A 20,215-nucleotide genomic window follows, 5' to 3' on the forward strand; every position below is an offset into this window, starting at 1 on the left:
TTATGTTGTTTAATTGAATCCTAGAGTTAAATGGTCCACTATAGATATTGTATGTAGTCTAGTGACATAAACTCCAAGATCTAATAAATAATAATTAAGTGCATAACCTATCTCTCAAGTGGACCATTGACACTCCCAATGAGATTGTAGATAGAGCGTCAATGGTCCACTTGAGAGACAGGTGAAGGTTATGCACTTAAAGTATGTGAACTGCCCTAAAGCAAGAAGAAGATGAAGATGCGCCAGGCTCCGGCTGTTGAGAACATGCTCAAGATGCTCTCTTGTTTGGATGTTTGGACTTTGCGGTGAAAATCAGAGGTAAAAAACAATATAAATACTGTTCAGTGTCTTGCATGGACTAATCATTTTGTGTCTTTACATATCAATGTATTGTCATGAGACGCAGGATTTAATTTGGTTTTGTTTGTGCATATTTTTTTTTACTCTCAAAGCCGTGATTCCTATCAACTTCCATTATAAGACTGACGGAGTGCAACAGTTTGATTTTTGTGTTCCTCTGAAGAAACAAAGTCACCAACATCTTGGATACCCTGGGGGTAAGTAGAAAAACACCAAATTTTCATTTTTGTGTGAACTATCCATTTTATACTTAGTGCTAATATTTAAGATTGTTCACACATTATTAAGAAACTAATTCTGGCCACTTTAAGTGACCAAAAATTTGAATATATATATATATATATATATATATATATATATATATATATATATATATATATATATCTTAGCAAACACGTCAGAACTGGCAAAAATGTAAATATGATATGGTTTTCTGTAGGTGTGGTAAAATGGCTTGATAGAGCCACCTGTAAAATTTCAACAAAGTGTGTCTAGAGCTACGTTTTACGCGCAAGCATGAAAATTGGTACACACGTGTAACACACCATTACCTACAAAAAAGTATCTTGGCACAAAACCCAGAAGGAAGTTAATTTCAATTTCCGGTAAAATTTTTGTGCACTTTTTGCCATTTTCAGGCCTCGAGTTTTAATCAGATCATCTTACTTACATTTCACTGCTGGTTATATGCTCTCCATATAACCATGTATGTGAAAAATAAAATATATATCTTGATTTTTGAAAATCTTCGAATTTGGTGAGGGTCAACTTAAGACCTTTGTGAGGTATATTGCGAAACTCTTGAGTTTTTGTTAAAGGGCATGTCCCTGGCGGCCTGACAAAGTTGGATATTTTGCCATGAAACAGAAAGTTGCTGTAACTCAGGCAATGAAATGTCTGATCTGCCCTAAACTTCACATTTGATAGTGTTCTGTGCTGATCCAACACCCATGCCCAAATTCAGTTATAGTCATGGTGACATGTTTAACACTGTCATGGACTCCTAGGAATATATCAAAAAAGTGTCAACAAGTGTTAAATAGGTTGGCAACATGCTAGAAGCATACTCAATCATGCTAGCAACACTTAACTAAGTGATAAAGCATGCTATTAATGCAGTGAGACAGGAAGTTACTTTAACTAAGGCATGCAGTGTCCAATCCGCCCCAAATTTAACAAGTTTGATTAGAGACATGCCCATATTCGATTGTAGTCATAGTGCCACCTGCTGGCAACAGGATGTCACATCTTTTACACTGTTATGCACTATGAAGTCTGATTTATACTTCTGTGTCAGACCTACATCGTAGTATATGCGTCAGTTTTTATTTATACTTCTGCGCCGTTGTCCACGTCAACGAGCAGTACACATGCAAACCGCTAGTCTGCAGTTTCCTCGGGGATGTTGATGGTGTAACCCGCAGTACCACAACAAAAGCCGAAGAAGAAGCGACTCGTCAGAGAAGCATTATAACCATGACAGTGGCAAATTAATATATAATAATTAAATCATTATTTAAAACTACAAAAGGAGACAACAACGGAACAGGAGAAGATGGCATTCTTTTCATCTCCACAAGGACTTGTACCATGCCAGATCAACATTGTTTGTTGCAGACAACTACTTGTTCTTTGTTTTATTTTATATAAGAAGGTGTAACATTAAAATATCTTAAAGTACACATAAACACACACAAAACTCAAGTACATAGAGAGGGAGGGGTTCTAGTAGACCAATAACAGTGCTTGCGGTCGGCATAGAATTGATGCGCTGTTCGATTTTGGAGATGTGCACGTCAGGATGTGTATCTATGTGTAGGCTATGGCATAGGTTTGATGCAGAAGTATAAATCAGCCTTTAGCAACACAGTAAATGCCTTTGTGTGCTAAACATGTTAGAAATATGCTCAAACATGTTAGCAACACTTACTAAGTGCTAAAGCATGTCATTAATACTATGAAACAGGAAGTTGTTGTAATTCATGCATACAATGCTAAATCTGCCCCAAAATTCACACATTTTATAAGAGTTCCGGCCTGAACACATAAGGCAAATTTTCATTTATAGTCATGGTGCCACCAGCTGGCAACAGGAAATTACTTGTTTTACACGAACTTAAGCATGCAATGTCTGATCTGCCCCAAACTTCACGTTTAAGACATTTAAATGACAATATTCAGTTATAATCATAGCTTGTGATGTCCGATTCGCGAACGAATCGTTCGATTTAACCGGTTCTTCATAGTGAACTTTGGTTGAACCAGTTCACCAAATCGAACCGAATCGTTTGAAATGATTCGCTTCTCCAATAAGCATTAATCCACAAAAGACTTAAACTGTTAACTTTAAGTCTTTTAATGTGACTGACACTACCTCTGCGTCAGAATAAACCAATATCCCGGAGTAATTCATTTACTCAAACAGTACACTTGCTGAACTGCTGTTCTCGTTCTCGAGTCAAGAACCGGTTGCATTGGGTTTTGGATCACCAGTACACTGAACCGAAAACCTTTTCTATCGGACGTGTCCGATTTGAGAATCGATGAACGGATTATACTGCGCATGCGTGTAATTTTTCAAGTATTTTGTTAAACATCGGAAAGTGTGATAAAATAACTATATTTTATTTTGCTTTTTTTTTTTTTTTAAGATTAATGTATCTAATCTGTATATTTTGTAAAATTGTAGATTTTGTTAGATTATATAGGCCAAAGGGGTTTCAGGGAAGTTGGACAATAATTAAGACTCTAAAGACACTATGTTTAATAGGAATAAGGGATGATTTATGTAATATCTGTACTGTATTTATAGTTAACGATGACACATTCACAAATTGAGTTTGTAGTAAACAGAACATGAACACGAGTAGAGCAGCTGATGATACTGAACTGCAGCATGTGCCGGTTAGAGCGGTTCTCGTTCTCGAGTCAAGAACCGGTTGCATCGGTTTTCGGATCATCAGTGCACTGAACCGAAAACCAAGAACCGGTGAACTGTTTTTTTTAAACCGGTATATTGAATCGAACCATCAGGTCTCCCAAGTTGGATTCAGCCCAAAAATCAGTAGGGAATTTGCTTTGAAATCTTTACCAAGGCTGAGTGTCAAAAACACAAACATGCAAACCGAGTTCATGAGAACATGTACAGGTGTTAAAGATCACAGAGGAAATGAACAGTGACAGCACCTTGACGCAGGGAGGCATGGTGATGTTGAGGTTGCACAGCACGTGCTGTGTGTCCTCGTACTTGGTGGACTTGCGCAGGAAGGACAGGAACCCGGTGGCTTCTTTATTGGCGTCTCTCACCTGATGAGCAAGGGGAAATGGAGAGGGAGGAACAGATGGAGAGAGGAGAAAAGGATAAAAGAGGGATGGAAACCAGGCAAAGGGTCAAATGAGGAAAAAAAGAAAGGGGAAAAATTAATAAAGGGAGTGAAAGATGAGAGAGAGAGGTAGAGAAAGAAAAAGATTAAAGACTGTTAGACAGAGCAGCTGCCCGGCTGTGACTCATACAGGTTGACGGGAGGTGGGGAAGGGGGTGGAAGCAGTCCACAGGCAGGCAGGAGACAGGGAGAGATTTACCTTCACTTTTACCTGGCCGTCTGTGAGATCAGACAGTAAGAGAGTGACCATGAGAGAGAGAGAGAGAGACAGTGAGACAGACATACAGACAGGCAGGCAGATAGACTGGCAAGCAGGCTAGAAGGAGAAAGAGTTAAGGGCATGCTCACAGGAATAATACAACAGTTACGAGGTGAACCACTACGCCACAGTAGGGCTGTGCAAAAAATTGAATGCGATTTTCATGCACATCTCATCAGTAAAGACGCTCCTGTGATTAGAAGTATATCTCCAGCACGTGCGTTCAGATCAAGGTTGCCAGGTTTTTACAACAAATCCTGCCCAGTTCTCAAAACTAGTCTAAAACTAGCACAATTGCGCTTCCAGAAGGTCTTTACTGATGAGATGCGCATGAAAATCGCATTCGATTTTTTGCACAGCCCTACACCACAGAACCAAAAATACAACACAGAGCAGCTCATCTGAGGCTGACCGATCACAGAAAGAGTAGAAGCCACAATGACAGACACCAAAATGAATGGATAGAGAAGGACAGCACTGGGGGAGATCAGAGACACTGAGGACTAGGGCTGCACCATTTGGACAAAAAATATTTACAGATATTGCCAGTGTGATTCTAACTGCAATATGATAAAGATTTAACTCTTTGGATTTGTAGTTTATTCAAAAAATAAACACATTGAAACAAATATCATTTATTAATAAATATATGAATAACTATTAATTAATATAGTCTAAAAAAAAGTGATAAAACATTAATATGAAATAGTAAAAATAATTTTCTTTAATATGATCTCCTGCTTTCATCTCCTCTCGTGATCCATCATTAGATTTTTAGAACAATTAGACATAACAAATTTCGTCCACTTTTCACTTACACATAAATATTTTGAAAAACATACCACATGAAAATTATTATTGTTACTATTAATACTATTATTTTTATTAATTTAAAATTAAATATGATTAATTAATATTGTTTTGAAAATAAAACATATATAACATATAAAACATTTTCTGTAATATTTCTACATTATTGCAATTTCATGCTAACTTGACATAATAAATTCCACAATAATTCTTCTTCTTCGTATACTTTTTATAATTAATAATAACGATAATTAATCAGTTATGATTATTATAATCATATTTATTCATATTAACTAGATAATATCCTTTAATGTAAAATAGTAAAAAAAAAAGAAAATGTAAAAATATACATTAAAGTGAACCTGAAGCACTTTGAGTTCACAGTGAACAACATACGGAAATTGCAGTGCAAAAAGCAAAACCAAGTCACGTTCTGGACAGCTTATGATTATGACACACTCCGGGGTCACACGAGGCCATATTACAATTTTGATTTAATGATGCTTTTACCGAATACATGTGCAGCCCAACAAAGACATTGGGGAATACACAAAATCGACAAGATGATCAGACAAAGTGGATAACAAAGCTAACACACACACACACACACACACACACACACAAAAGAATGGCACACTCAATAACAAAAACCTGTGTAGGTTGAAAAAAAAAATGTGTGAATAAGTGAATTATTGGCACAAGGAAGTTGGCATGAACTTCTCAATATACATTTCCTAAGACACACCCGCAGACAGACAGAAATAAATAAGGGAACGACAAATGAACGTACCTTTACGGAGACAGGTAGCCGGTTGTCTCTGAAGGCCTGGAAACTGAAGCTACGGGGCTGCTGGGTGGCTTTCCTCACCGGCACCAGGTTTCCAGAACATTCTAAGTGTAGCGGCATCCCCTCCATCACCTGTGGGTGGAAAATGAAGGAGAAACACAAGAAGAGCAGTGTGTCATACAGAGTCCGAGAGACTTAGCATTTATTTTTGTACACATGCACATATGAACTGCTGCATCATAAACATGCATTTCTTTATTTAGATCTCATAAAAAAATCTTACTGATCCCAAACTTTTGAGTGCATTATACAGTATATACGTACATAGATACCACATATGATGTTTGCTAACCTCAATGTCCCTGCTGCGGGCCACTTCAGAGAAGTTCTCGTGCAGCTCAAGGGTTTTGTCTATTTTGTCATCGGTCATGCAGTAACAGCGCAGACGGCCCTCTCTGGCATCGTTCATCTTAGCAAATACCACAAATTTGGCCATGTACGGGACTGACATCAGCTCACGGTACAGCAGGTTGGCGAAGGTCACGGCCTCCGCCGTCCGTGGACAGTCCGCCAGCCAGAACCTGCAGCGAAACAGAGGACAGATGCACGTACTATAGAGATCAGAAAACACGGTCACAAGAGACAATTTGTACTTGTAAGTGCATATAATTCAAATGTGGGACGGTTCTATGGGTTGTAGTGGTGGCTACCATGAACCTGAGAGGTGAACTAAAGAGGTGTACTAAAATACAATGCAATTCACAGATTGGTGCAACTGTTTAGTAATAAAATCGCCCCTGGGTGCTCTATTCTTGTGTGTTTTTGTGTCTCACCTTGCGGACACATTGGTGGTGAAGTTGGCACATTTGTGGGAATACATGAGCTTGGTAGTGCCAGTGATGTCCTCCCACTGAGCGGGAGCAGTGCCACCTGCAGAAGGTTTAGAGCTTTTTATAAATCCTTTTTTTTTTTCAACCAACACCATCTGGAATGAACTTGCTGAGACTATCTTTATCCCAGTGTCCCTCTCCAGGCAGGACACCAGTCTGTTTCAGCCTTTTCCAAGCAGCTTGGCAGGGAAGCTACATCAAATCTGGCTGAGGCTGAAAAAGACTGGCATTCAAGACAATCTGCCTTTCTCCAAAACATAAATATCAATTTCAGACAATGTTTTCTTTGAAATAGATCGGGACCGGACTGTACCAATAACACTGCAGAGGAGGCGGAGGCTGGTAGTGTCTCCTTCGCCGGCATCGCGTGGACTCTCCTTCCAGGATGGAGGCAAAGGGATACGCAGCCCGATTGGTCGGTGGAATTTGCGTCGACGAGGCTCCACTGTCACAACGGGACTGAATGTGGCCTGGTTTCCTAACTGCCGAGTCAGCAACTCATCAGGGATTGGCTGGGCCTGGGTAGAGACAAGAGGAAAATAAATAAAGTCACGAAAATTAATAAATCATTTATTGCTGAAATCATCTTCAGTTATTCTCTGCTGAATTTACAGCAACCTTGAAACAATATTTTTTATTCATTAGTATATTATTACAAATAATAATAATAATTAGTATTATTATTTCTCCTACAATACATAATTATAATATACATAATATATTCTGTAAATTCTGTATGAATCATAAATTCATTATTGTGTGTTGATATTGCTTCACTGTCATTCTCTGCATCCTAATATGTCTTGAAATTTCACCTGTAGGCCAAGTCGGACCCTCTTAGTGACCGCCGTGTCCGGGAAAATGGTCTGGACCTGGGGTACCAGCTTACTTGTCAGCTGACCTCCCTCCGGACCTATAAGATCGCTCTCCTGCTGGATACGTGACACCACAGCAAAGTAGAGAGGGAAGTCTGTGGAGATGATGCGGCGGATTCTTTTCTTCTCCAGCTCCTCCTGACTTTCCAGATCTGAAAACAGGGTCATAATGTCAGTCCTGCAGAAATTATCGGTGCAGTGTAAAGTGATATGTCTGCTAGCACTTCCTGCTATATAACCGAAAGAGAAAATAAAATGATAAAACTACCTTCATCCATGCCATTAAGGATGGTTTCTAGAACATCATCGCCATAGCGGTTTCGATGCTCTTTCCATACAGAGCCATTCTCACTTCGGAGAACCACTAGTTCCCGATCACCTCGGCTCAAGGACGCGAAATGAGGGATCTCCACTATCACTGGCCTGAAAGGGATGACGGGAAAGTGCAAAAGCATTTGTTATTGTATTGTATTGTTCCTTCAGTGATTGATAGGAAAAATTCCACTTGGCACAGTGGCACAATCGAAAGAAAAGAAGAAGAATATCCAAGAAGAATATATATTTCATAAACCCCTAACCATACATACAAATAATATAAACCATATATAAAAATAATATAAGTAATTTAAAAATATAGTAGAATAGTAGACATTAAAATAGGTCAATTAAATGTACATTAAATTATAATAATTACATTATTATTATAATTATTACATGATAAGATACATTATTATATTATTTATTATTACTGTTCTGTTGTCAGAAATCTGAAAAGAAATTTATTTGAGTGAATTCAGTAAGATTTATTCACAACAATTATTTAATTCTGTATTTATAGCAGTATTTACTTTCAGTACAAATATCAAAACATTCTTAAATCAAGACATATCAATGTACAAATTCAGATTGGCTTAAGAAGTTTGTTTTTTATTTGCAATAACAATTATTATTTGAATCATTAAGGAACCAAAACAGCAGATCCAGAACAGTTGAAGCATATGAATCCTCATTTTACACACGCACACATACACACACACACACACGCTTGTTTTTGAGAAAAGTGGGACATCCCATAGGCGTAATGGTTTTTATACTGTACAAACTGTATATTCTATCTCCCTACACATAACCCTAACCCTCACAGGAAACTTTGTGCATTTTTACTTTCTCAAAAAACCTAATTCTGTATTTTTCATAAGGTTTATGAAAAATGGGGACATGGGTTATGTCCTCATAAGTCACCCTCTCCTTATAATACCTGTGTCATTCCCACGTCATTATACAGAGTTGTGTCCTGCTGTCACAAAACCATGCACACACACACGCGCACACACACACACACACACACACACACACACACACACAGACCCTTACCCCAGAAACTGCATACTGGAAGGCCCTAGGGAGATAATACGAGATGCGAGTCCCTCTCCCTCCACGAGAGGAGGTGGGGTGGTGAGTTTTTGCGGTTTGACCAGACGGCAGGTGATGCGTGTGGGGGCGGCACAGGTGCGCGGCGGGATGATCACACGCAGACCATTATGCCTGCTGCCACGCATGGACCCGCCTCTCGCATCCACCATGAAGCTGACCAGAAACCTGTCAAACAACCAGCCAGTGAGCAAACGGGTTCAAGAACTTTTCAAAACAGCCGGAAGCCCAATATAAAGCTAAAACATCTTCAAAAGAACCCACTTCCTAGACACTTGATGACAGTGAAGACAGGTATAAAAATAAGCATTTCTGACCAACAAATAAATACGGAGATAAAAGCGGTGAGAAGCCATTAGCGAGTGTTGGTAACGCCTGGTTACTGGATTTGATAGGCTGAATGTGAAATATGTGCACTGACCCAGTGTGGATGGGGCTGGCCACTGGGCTAACGTTGTCTGAGGTCTCTGTGGCTGGACTACTGGGGATTAGAGAGTCTTCGTCATACTCCTTTGGCAAAGGGACAGGTGTGTACTACAGACACACAGGAGTAGCGCAGATCACACAGACACAAAGACACACACACACACACACACACACAGAGATACAATGGAAGCTGTATGAAACTAAGAGAGAAAAAGAGACAACTCTGCTTAGAAAACCGGGTAACAGCAACTAACTAACTCAAGCTCCTTCCAGCTTTGCCAAGATGGTATACCTGTCCTAACCAGTTTGGAAAAGATGGTCTACCAGACTGAAGTCCACTAGGGGACCTCAGCAAACATTCAAGTGGGACTAATATTTAACAATATTAAACCTGAATATATGAGGAAGCTTCATTCTCAAAGTGACTTCTAGACTTGAAAAAGCTATGTAAATAAATACAACCTTATATTGTTATTAATAAACCTCCATAGGCATATTTTTAGCTATATACATTGTTATATATAAGCTCTAAAATTATGTATTTGGTAGAAATTGTGATTATTTTTTTATTTTTTAATTTATAAAATCATTATCCGGTAAATAACGAATGACTGGAAAAGTCACGTAAATTATAATTAAATGTTTTAATTATTTTACTTTCATTTGAACAGGATTTAGAAGTGACCATATATTGAAACAGTTCTTTTTATACAAACCTAGGGCTAAGGGGGCTTTTGAATTTTGTTGTGGACAGTGGGGGGCTTTGAACTGAGAAAGAGTTGACCAGCTAGAAACCACCAGACCTGGATTTTTTTGAAAGGAACATTTCTTGTTTCAGCACATGAAGCAGAAAAACACAATACCTGGTCCAACATCACAGTTTCAGGTGACACACATGGAATTCTGGGAATTGCGGGTGAGTAAGGTCTGGAGAAAATGAAGGAGATATTTGTAATCTAACTTCAATACTTTATTTAAGGTAAAAAAAAGTGTTTATATTTGTTCTAGAATCTTAGCCAAAGGGCAATATTTTTGCATTGTGCTATTGTGACCTACGTCGTGCCCATCCCACAGTCAAAGTCTCTCAGGGTTTTCTTGGGGGACAGAAAATCTTCATCCTGGTCTTTCAGGTCATCCAGCTTCAAATAGCGTGCCCCGTCCATCCCGAGAAGTTCATCACCTATATACAGCACAAAATATGTCAGAGACACTGATCTAGGAGGTTTGCAGAAAAAGGAAGAAAAGCTTATTTTAAGTTATTTCATCGTTCACAATCCCCCATCATTCCCGGTCGAGCACATTCACTCATTCACCAAGTCCAAGCAATGACGTCATACACACAGAGCCAATGCAAAATATGAAGAAATCAAGATACTCAATAAGATTGCATGGTACTGGTTACTGAAGTGGGCAGATCACACTTAATCTGCATGGGAGAGATAGTTTGGTGTTATTGAAGGGGCTTAGTCATAGGTGTTCAGAGACACATAAAACAGCAACTGTGACAGTTTATTTTGGAGCCCTCTGCTGAGTCAAATCATCATCATCATTAGTCAATTAGTAAAAGTATCCACTCCCAGTGTGACTCCCATAGTGTCTGGATAAAGATAACCTCATCTCTGGGTGTTTCTTCAACTATGGGCTCTATTATGTCCCAACAGTTGTTTATTAAAACAAACACATTTCAGCGTTTTCCTATTTTGTATATATTTTTTTTTTGATGTTTTAATAATTTATAATATAATATAATATAATATAATATAATATAATATAATATAATATAATATAATATAATATAATATAATATAATATAATATAATATAATATAATATAATGTTAGAATCTGACTTGCAGAAAAAAGTTTTAAGTGTGTATATTTAATGCACAGGGCCAAAAGTGCCCACAGTTGAAGAAACACCTATGGAGCAAACTGAGAACACAAAGTAATTTTGGATGCTGTCCTGTCAATGATGGATCCATGCACATGTTACTGTCAGTAAAGGAAAAGAAACATCATGACTACACAATGATGTGGGGCCGACGGTGTAGTAACACGAAGCAACATGTTAGAATAGAGAGTGGTTAGAGAGACTTGAGGGCCAGAGACAAGATGACAGTGCTTGAAATGGAGGCACACATTTCACTAACCACAGAGAACCGGACAACCAAGCTAGAGAGAGGGAGACGCTCCTACCTAATGTTAGCTGAGCAACTCCTACAGCGGGAAGGAAGAAGGAACATTTCAGGCTGCCGTTGCTACCGTAGATTTAAAGTAGGTTTCAATGATCATGAAATACTTTACTTTTTCAATCCATTAAAGTCCTGAATACATGGAGATTTAACAATGATCTCTCAGAGGAAACAAACACATTTAACAATTAGAGGCGAGGAAGGTGATAGATAGATCAATTAAAAAATCTGTCCTCTTTTAATAACTCTGTCCATACTTTGTCTTTTCAAACTTTCTTTCTTTTGTAAAACATATAAGGAAATATTCAGCAGAATGTCCAAGCTGCTTTTTTCTTTACAATAAAATTGGGTGGTGACCAATGGCTATCAAGCAACAAAAAATACATTAAAGTGATACAAAACATCACAAAAGTGGTGCAATCAAGAGCTATATTCTTTTGAAGTAATATGATAACTATGTGTGAAAAACAGAGCTTAAAATGCTTTACAATAGACACAAAATGCTTTAAGATACATAAATAATCCTATGTGTGTAAATCACTTTGTGCAGTCAAGCGAAGCATCACTATGAGTGGGATAACATCTCTAATCTCTGGTTCACTTCAGACTGTCACTTTTGGGATATGACCCACCACCTCATCTGCATACTGGCCTCTTGTTTTTAATTTGACAATCTAGCAGCAACTTCACAGCACCGAGACCTTGTCACAGCAGCTTAGAATTAGTACTTTAATGCGCCATTTACTGCAGTATGATGCTTCAGGCTAAATCCAATCTGAGCCACCCGTACGCACCTTCATCTTCTGACACGTCCAATATTTCATCCACCGTCTCCGGGAAACTCATGCGATGCTTCTCGGTGGTGATCTGAGGGATACAGAGGGAATATACGAACAAATCGAGATGGCGAATCTTGCACAAATTCAGTCCGGACACAGTTCATGAGATGCAAATGGCTCTCACCATAGACACAGATTCCTCAGTCACCAGTTTCAGCACATCAATGACAGAGATGTACCCCAGCCGCTTAGCGATACCCAGAGGTGATGTCCCATTCTGTCACAGATAACACAGTCAGGTTACTTACTCATACAACTCTTTTCAGCAGGATCATTTTTAAATAACAGCTTATGTTTACTACAGAGGACTGGCCGCATGACAGCAGTAATTACCGAGACCAAATGCTCTTCATCAGACATTCAAGCAGTGTATACTATTTTTGTTATTTCAGGTATGGGGGAAAGGAGTCTGCTCACAGTGGTGATCTCATTTGGCAGGGCTCCATGTTTCAGCAGCAGGGTGACGATGTCTGTATGGCCCTGCTGGGCTGCTTGATGTAAAGGAGTGTATCCCAGCTGGAAAAGGAAAATAAGGGAATATATATCGCAGAAGTACATACTAGCAATGAAACTGTACAAAAAGAGAAGCCGGTGTAGTGTGTACAGTACATCCAGAAGTGTAGCACTCACTCTTGTCTTGCTGTTAACATGTGCTTCCTGCTGGAGTAAAAACTTCACCATCTTTATGTTCCCATAGTGACATGCCACATGTAAGGGTGTGTAGCCCATCTAACAGAGAAAGAGAGTGAGATTTAAAAGGGTGATAAGGAAATATCGGCACTGAGATCTAAATTCTAGGACATTCTACAGATGTCCCTGCTGTGTGTCTTTCTGTGTGCATTGAAGTGTCTTACCCTTGAGGCTGCGTAGACTGAAGCACCCTGCTTCACCAGCATGTCTGCAATGCCCACATGCCCTTCCTGAGCAACCAGGTGCAGAGGTGTCAGCCCATTCTGTACAAACACACACACACACACACACACAGGATATCAGGAGACTGTTAAATGCATCCTTTTCTATTTTCTTCCAACACATCTCAACCTATTTTAGTTCTATTTATTCTCTCTGTGACATAGATCGAATACCAATTAACCAAAGCTTAAACAGTTTAACACCTTGTTGCCCAGGTTAACATTGGCCTGTTTGGATATGAGCAGCACCACCATGTCAGGTTGGCCTTCCTGTGACGCCAGGTGAAGCGGGGTGATGCCCTGTAGTGACTCCGAGTTGGCATTAGCTCCATACTGCAGCAGACTGCTTGCCACCTCTAGTTGGTTCTGCTTGGCTGCGATGTGCAGGGCTGTGTAGCCATTCTGTCAAATGGAAGAAAGCGAAAAGTGACTGTTTTTCTTGGCCGGCTTTTGAAAGTGTGAAATAGAATGCAAGCCTTAACGTCACAGCTCAGAATAGACACCGTCCCAAATCTCTTATGGTGTTTACGTGTATCTTACTCTCGCCGTGATGTGCGGAGAGCCGCCCTTGCTGACCAGCAGCTTGACTACATCAAGGTTGTTGTGATGGACGGCCACGTGCAAAGGGGTCAAGCCATTCTGAGACGGGAAAGAGGAGACACATGGCCTCAGTCAGCCACCGCTGACCGTCGTCTGATTTTAGCAGACAAGTACTGAGATATCAGATGTTTGTCTTGATGAATTACCTTTCCAGCTGCATTGGGATTGGCCCCTCTTTCCAAAAGCAGCTCCGCCACATCCACTTTCCCGTATTTACATGCTACATGTAGAGGAGCAAATCCTTTCTGTAAGAAGAAACAGATATACACACTGAAAATGCTGGTGAAGATGTGAATATTTAGTTGTCATTTAGTGAAAATGACTGTTTGTTGCTGTGCCCACCTTGGTTACTGCTGCTAACTTTTAACACAATCTGCTGCTAACCCTGCTAACAGGGTTTACAGAATTTTGCATAACAGTTTTTTTAAACCATATTTTCGTATAATTTCTATAAAACACACAAGAATCCAATGGACGCCAACAGTTGGACGTCAAGGCATCATTTTTTAGAAGCATTTTAAGCCAGGGCTCGGCAAAGGGCTAACTGAGAGGAGAGAACCTTGGTCATTTTGGTTTGTTGGGCATTGCCGTCGAGCAGGATGCGTGTGGTTTGGGAGTGTCCCTCGCGGGCGGCGATGTGCAAAGGAGTGTGACCTGCTGTGGTGGCCGAGTCTGGATTGGCTTTATGTTCCAAGAGCAGCTTCACCAACTCCTTGTGTCCCATTCGAGCGGCACAGTGCAAGGGGGTTTGATCATCCTGTGAAATGATAGAGTGAGATAGAGGACATGTGAGATTTCTAAAACAAAAGCAGATAAAACAGCTTGCATGACTGCCATACCTTCGCTTTGGCATCCACCTGTGCATTGTTCTGCAGCAGGAACTGAGCCACCTCACAGTGCCCCGCTCTAGCAGCCATGTGCAAAGGGGTTTCCACTTTCTGCAATGGCATATTGAAACACAGTCACAAACATTTAGATGTGAAAAGAAAACTGTGATCACTTCCATAATCGTTGCTAAAGACATAAGCCCATTTGTAAAGCAGAATAGCTGTGCCTTTGGGATTTGATTGTTGGGTATCTCCGAGGTGTTGATTAGATCATACAGTTCTTACTACATTAGATGCGTTGGGTGAAGCTCCTCTCTGAAGCAGACTCTTCACTATATTGAGATGCCCCATGAACGCAGCCACATGAAGAGGGGTCAGACCCGACTAAGAGACAAGAACATGCATTTTCACAAAGACCTTAAATGTGTTTAACGATTCTGTCATGCATCAATGGATCAACAAAGATATATGTCATTTAATAATAACATAATATATTAAAGGAATTTAATACAGCAATAAAAATAAATTATGTTAAAGAACTAATTGTATTAATGCCGTATACCTTAACATTCAAAAGCTAACCAAAACACATTTATTTTTCATAAATTTGTCACCTTTCATTCCTAAATAGTCTATTTTCTACATGGATCAAGCTTAAAGGCGTAAATGGTGCAAAGTGAATAGAGGTTATTCATCAAAGCGACAGCCAGAGAGTAATCTGACCTCAGTCACGGCCTCCAGAGACGCTGAGTGCTTCAGAAGAAGGTCCATGGACCGTATGTGGTTCTTCTTGCAGGCAATGTGCAATGGAGTGAATCCATTCTGAAAGACAGAGCAAAAAAAACATCTAATGTTATGTATGTTTAATATGTTCAGTTGTATGAAAATGAAAACAACAGATGCACTAACCAGAGCACGAGCGTTAGCTTTTGCCCCCTTGTCCAACAGCACCTTGACCATGCGGTGGTGCCCACAGTGTGCTGCAACATGCAGCGGGGTCAGGTGGTCGAGGGTGATGTCATCGATCTCTGCGTTGTATTGCAGCAGCTGCCTCACGCAGTCCATGTGATCGCCCTGTGCTGCCATGTGGATGGGAGACAGACCATTCTGAAAGGAGGAACCCACGATTATTATCAATCGATCAGCATGATTATGGCATCAATAAAGCTAAAATCCATAACTGCATGGCCCATCTTAGTAATACAGTTTGGTCACCTTGGTCTTGGCCTGAATGGGAGCACCCTGGTCTAGCAGGATCTCCACCACACGTACATGACCGTTCCTGGCTGCACAATGCAGCGGCGTTAACTCATCCTGCAGAAAGAATAAGCAATTTTGTAAATGGGTTTATCGGCCATGTTTCAATGTATACTAAAAGAGTTGCATTTTCTGTCCTTATTTATGTATGCATACCATTAAAACAGCAAGCTGTCACAAAGAGAACATAAGGTACCTGTTTTTCCCAAGAGGAATTAAAATGGGTCATTCTCCACTAGCTAGACTTAGATAAGTCAGATTCATTAATCTCGGCAGTGAGATTTTTCATCAGCCGGTAAATAATGTCACTGTGAGATGTGACTACGGTTGGATAGATATTATGAATTCAGGAGGGTCTACTAGTTTGTTTGTCATCAAACTAACTGACTAATCTATTCAGACTGTCGGAAAGTCTTTTATTTCCTGTCATTTTATTTTGAAACTATAATGATGTCATATCCTTTCCGAGCGCATCACATCCTCATTCCCGACTCCGCATTCTGTGGGATGGTGGCTCGCGTGTGCGTAACCTAATCGAAAGTAAGTTTCATCTTGCACTAAGATGCAAATATTGCCATCTGACTTGTTTAGATGTTGTATACTTTCACCTGTTTTCATGTTAAGTATATTATATGTATGGTTTGATACTTTCGTGTGTATTTCTTTAGTTAATAGGTATCACGTGAACATGTCATAAGCCTTGTTAGACTGGAGATTGTTTCCTTTACATTATCTCAGCCTTAAGCTGTATTTTCGATTGCTATATTTCAGTTCTTATGCCCTGTAGTCCCACTGCTAAATCGTGTTTAGCCTCTGTGTCGCTGTCAGACGCACCTAGAGTGAAATTCAGCGCTCCCTGGCCATGCGCCCCTCAGGTGCTGAGCGCATGGGGTGCAGTTGCGCCCCCTTCCACTAGAGGGAAGCGAAGACCACCAAATCCATTTAGTATTCCTACGTTGCCTCATTAACCTTTCGTATGCCTGTATATTAGTTGTTTATGACTCTTTTCAGGTTATTTGACCAAATTATTATATTTCAGAATTCTGATTCCATGTTTATTATTGCATTGGATATTACTGTATACCTTTGCACATGTTTTTCATACTTTTGTACATTGTGATTATTATTTTATTCTTTGTTTCCTTTATAGACCACACACACACAGACACCCACACATATGCCTATTTGTACACCAATGATTGTACCCAAACTACAATATTAAAGTTTGCTGGAACAATTTCTCCGTGCCCTTCTCTCTGACCGGAGCCCTGTCAAAGGAAACTGCCAGACCAGTATTATCCCATTCAGAGTGTCCCACTCTATCACATGGTCCTTCGAGCCGGATCTGACAGCTTTCTGGAGACAATATGGAGCCAGGACAACCATCTGCAGATCCAGCAGTGCGTTCTCGACCCCAGCGGGAGATACAGTTACCAGCATCCCTTGCAAACTTTGAAGTTGGGTACACACCGAGAGTCACAGTACTCCCTTCCACCGAAGCTGAGGAACTCGGAGCAGCAGCCCCAGCTCAAGACATCCCAATCCCTGATCCACTTTCATTGCCATCTGTGAGAGCAGAGTCATGTCGATCCTGGGTATCTTCTCGTCGTAGCAGACCAAGATCTCGAGCCAGTGCTGCCTCATCAACTAAGAGGTCCATTGCAGACGGGCTATCCGAGCTACAAAGTGCCATGTTGGAGGAACAGGTCAAGCGGATGGAATTAGCAGAAGTGCAGCGGCAGATCATGGAGCAGACGCTAGTGGATGAGCAGTGTACTCTTCTAGACAAAGAAGCCAGAGACGCCCTCTATGAGAAGGAGGAACTTCTCAGAGAACAAGAACGGCAGAGACGTCGACTGGAGGAGAAAGCAGAGATGGCATACAAGAGTAAAGAGGCTATCACCAGGCATCAGATGTTGCGACGGCGACAGAAAGAGAAAGAGATGGAATTGGCGCAAGCAGCTCTTATCACGTCTTTCCTGAAGGAAGAAGGAATTGAGAGTCCCCGTTCCTGCAGGCCCCTCAGTGAATGTGAGTACAATCTAAGGTCCTCATCAGAAGTGCAGCCTCTCCTACTCCACTCACAAGATGGACATGGACTGCTCCATTCTACTCCATCTATGCATGTAATGCCACCAGTCTCCAGTATAGTCAGAAGTCCACCTGTCTCGACCAGTCTTACATCAGTCCTGCCCGCTCCACAAGTGAGTGCTTATACTACTACTAGTGTACTCTCTCAGCCACAGCCTACGTATCTTACTATGATTCCTCCTCCAGCAATCATCAACCCAGCTTCGCAGTCGGCTCCCAGATCAGCCGTGAGTGCCGTTACCTCATGTTCTCCGCCACTGTCAGTAGGACAGTATATGGCCCCACTTCGCCAGCCACACATGGTCTATAGTCAAGCCCAGGTCCAATATGTGCCTCCACCTGGTACACCTCTACAGCCAGTGCTATCAGCTGCTAACACGCTGTCCTATCCTTACAGCGCCATGCCACCTTCTCCACGACAGGGCACAGCGCCTTTAGATTACAGGACAAAGCCGGGTACAGACCTCATGGAGCTCCTAGTTGCCACATCTTATGGCCTTCCTAGACCTACTCTACCTCACTTCACCTCAGGTAAAGAGTCAGACTTTGCCCTGCTTAAGATGGCTTTGGATAATCTGCTCAACACACATGCTCACCTCACAGAGCAGTTTAAATATCAAGTCCTCCTCGATCACTTGAAACTGCCAAGCGCCTACAAGCTAGCCCAAGCTTACATGTACCATCCAAAGCCATACACCTCGGCCCTCCAGGCTCTCCAAGATAAATATGGGCAACCGCGTCAGCTCGTGCAGAGTGAACTGGGTGCCATCTTAAACTCACCTCACGTAAGATCTGGAGATCCAGAGGCATTTGACAACTTTGCCCTCTCAGTACAAGGTCTAGTTGGCATGCTCCGCTCCCTCGAGGGTGAGAATGGCTATGAACTGCGATGTGGCTCCCACGTCGACAGGCTGCTAAGCAAACTGCCTACTAGCTATCGAGATGCGTTTGTGGAGTACAGCATAAACCGAGGCATCCTGAGGACCGGCACAGATCAGACCTACACGCTTGAAGACTTCTCAGTTTGGCTTCAGTTAAAGTCACAAGCAAAGCGCATTTCATCTCGAGCAGCTCTGATGTTCCAAGACCAGCCTAAGCCAGTTAAGGGCAAAAAGAAATCCCAGGGTCCTTCATCCAACGTGTTTTACAGCACTGAGAGTCAAGCTAAGGTAGCCCCTCCAGATCCTGCTCGCAGCACAAAGTCACCCAAAGGTAAACCCAGTGTGAAGCCTTACTGCCCGTACTGCGACGCCCGTGAACATTACCTCAGCTTATGCCCCAAATTCAAAATGCTCACTCCATCAGAGATTTCCGCCTGGATCAAAGACAGAGGCTGTTGGAGGTGTGGCAGGAACCATAAACCTGAGGCATGTACTCTCAAGAAGCCTTGTCAAGTGTGCAAACAGCAACACCTGACCGTGCTCCACGAAGTGTGTTCCCAAGAGGCTAAGAAAGTGTTAATGGTCAGTGCTGCTCCCGACACCATATACGTTGACCGTCCTAGTCGTCCGCAGAGAGTCATGTTGAAGCTAGTTAAGGTGCGCCTGTACAATGCCGAGCACACTCTGGAAGGTTTCGCTATTCTGGACGATGGATCGGAGAGAACCCTCATCCTTCCCTCAGCAGCCCAGCATCTCCATTTAGCTAAAGAGCCTGAAAGCTTGCCTTTACGTACTGTCCGCCATGAGGTGATCCGTCTACAAGGAGCCGCTGTCTCATTCGACATCTCCCCAGCTCATTCTCCCAAACAAAGATACCACATCTTTCATGCCTTCACCGCTAGTGAGCTGAGTCTGTCTGAGCATAGCTATCCTGTCAAGTCACTCATGCGCAGATACTCCCACCTGCAAGGTCTTCCCCTGCCGAAGGTTGACAAGGTCCAGCCGCTTCTGTTGATAGGCTCTGACTTTCCACATCTGCTGCTTCCCAAACAACCGGTCCGAGCAGGTCCTCCTGGGAGTCCTGTAGCTGTGCGTACTGCTCTTGGTTGGACATTGCAAGGCCCTGCCAACCTTAACCTCATTGGTGAGCGCACTCACTGCTACTTCACCATGTCTACTAACTCAGAGCTGCAACGGCACGTTGAACGACTGTGGGAAGTTGACATAACCCCGTATGCCAAAGCCAAGACTGTGATCCGCTCCAAAGAAGATCAGCAGGCCCTAGAACTGCTGGAACAGCGCACAGTCAAGGCAGAGGTGGATGGAGTAACAAGGTATGCTACTCCACTACTGAGGCGCAAAGCAAGCCTCACACTCTGGGCTCCAAAGCACACATTG

At 41.6% G+C, this 20,215-nt stretch overlaps 1 protein-coding gene across 4 annotated transcripts in view; it reads right to left on the reverse strand.

Annotated features, from left to right (window-relative positions):
- The window catches only part of ank1b (ankyrin 1, erythrocytic b), a 73,480-nt gene that overhangs the window by 12,943 nt on the left and 40,322 nt on the right, over positions 1–20,215 (reverse strand). For all 4 annotated transcript variants that reach the window (XM_052536894.1, XM_052536891.1, XM_052536892.1 and 1 more), the window contains exons 9-34: positions 15,804–15,902; positions 15,498–15,695; positions 15,312–15,410; positions 14,874–14,972; positions 14,601–14,699; positions 14,321–14,518; positions 13,908–14,006; positions 13,702–13,800; positions 13,366–13,563; positions 13,105–13,203; positions 12,881–12,979; positions 12,668–12,766; positions 12,375–12,467; positions 12,206–12,278; positions 11,416–11,436; positions 10,278–10,401; positions 10,085–10,148; positions 9,217–9,329; positions 8,739–8,963; positions 7,633–7,787; positions 7,305–7,516; positions 6,803–7,007; positions 6,433–6,529; positions 5,952–6,180; positions 5,603–5,731; positions 3,547–3,666 (exon numbers count right to left, since the gene is read on the reverse strand). In XM_052536894.1, the coding sequence (XP_052392854.1) occupies positions 3,547–3,666; positions 5,603–5,731; positions 5,952–6,180; positions 6,433–6,529; positions 6,803–7,007; positions 7,305–7,516; positions 7,633–7,787; positions 8,739–8,963; positions 9,217–9,329; positions 10,085–10,148; positions 10,278–10,401; positions 11,416–11,436; positions 12,206–12,278; positions 12,375–12,467; positions 12,668–12,766; positions 12,881–12,979; positions 13,105–13,203; positions 13,366–13,563; positions 13,702–13,800; positions 13,908–14,006; positions 14,321–14,518; positions 14,601–14,699; positions 14,874–14,972; positions 15,312–15,410; positions 15,498–15,695; positions 15,804–15,902 (3,345 nt within the window). The remainder of the gene's footprint in view (positions 1–3,546; positions 3,667–5,602; positions 5,732–5,951; positions 6,181–6,432; positions 6,530–6,802; positions 7,008–7,304; positions 7,517–7,632; positions 7,788–8,738; positions 8,964–9,216; positions 9,330–10,084; positions 10,149–10,277; positions 10,402–11,415; positions 11,437–12,205; positions 12,279–12,374; positions 12,468–12,667; positions 12,767–12,880; positions 12,980–13,104; positions 13,204–13,365; positions 13,564–13,701; positions 13,801–13,907; positions 14,007–14,320; positions 14,519–14,600; positions 14,700–14,873; positions 14,973–15,311; positions 15,411–15,497; positions 15,696–15,803; positions 15,903–20,215) is intronic.

This window comes from Carassius gibelio, chromosome A21 (assembly GCF_023724105.1).
Source record: "Carassius gibelio isolate Cgi1373 ecotype wild population from Czech Republic chromosome A21, carGib1.2-hapl.c, whole genome shotgun sequence".
NCBI lineage: Eukaryota > Metazoa > Chordata > Actinopteri > Cypriniformes > Cyprinidae > Carassius > Carassius gibelio.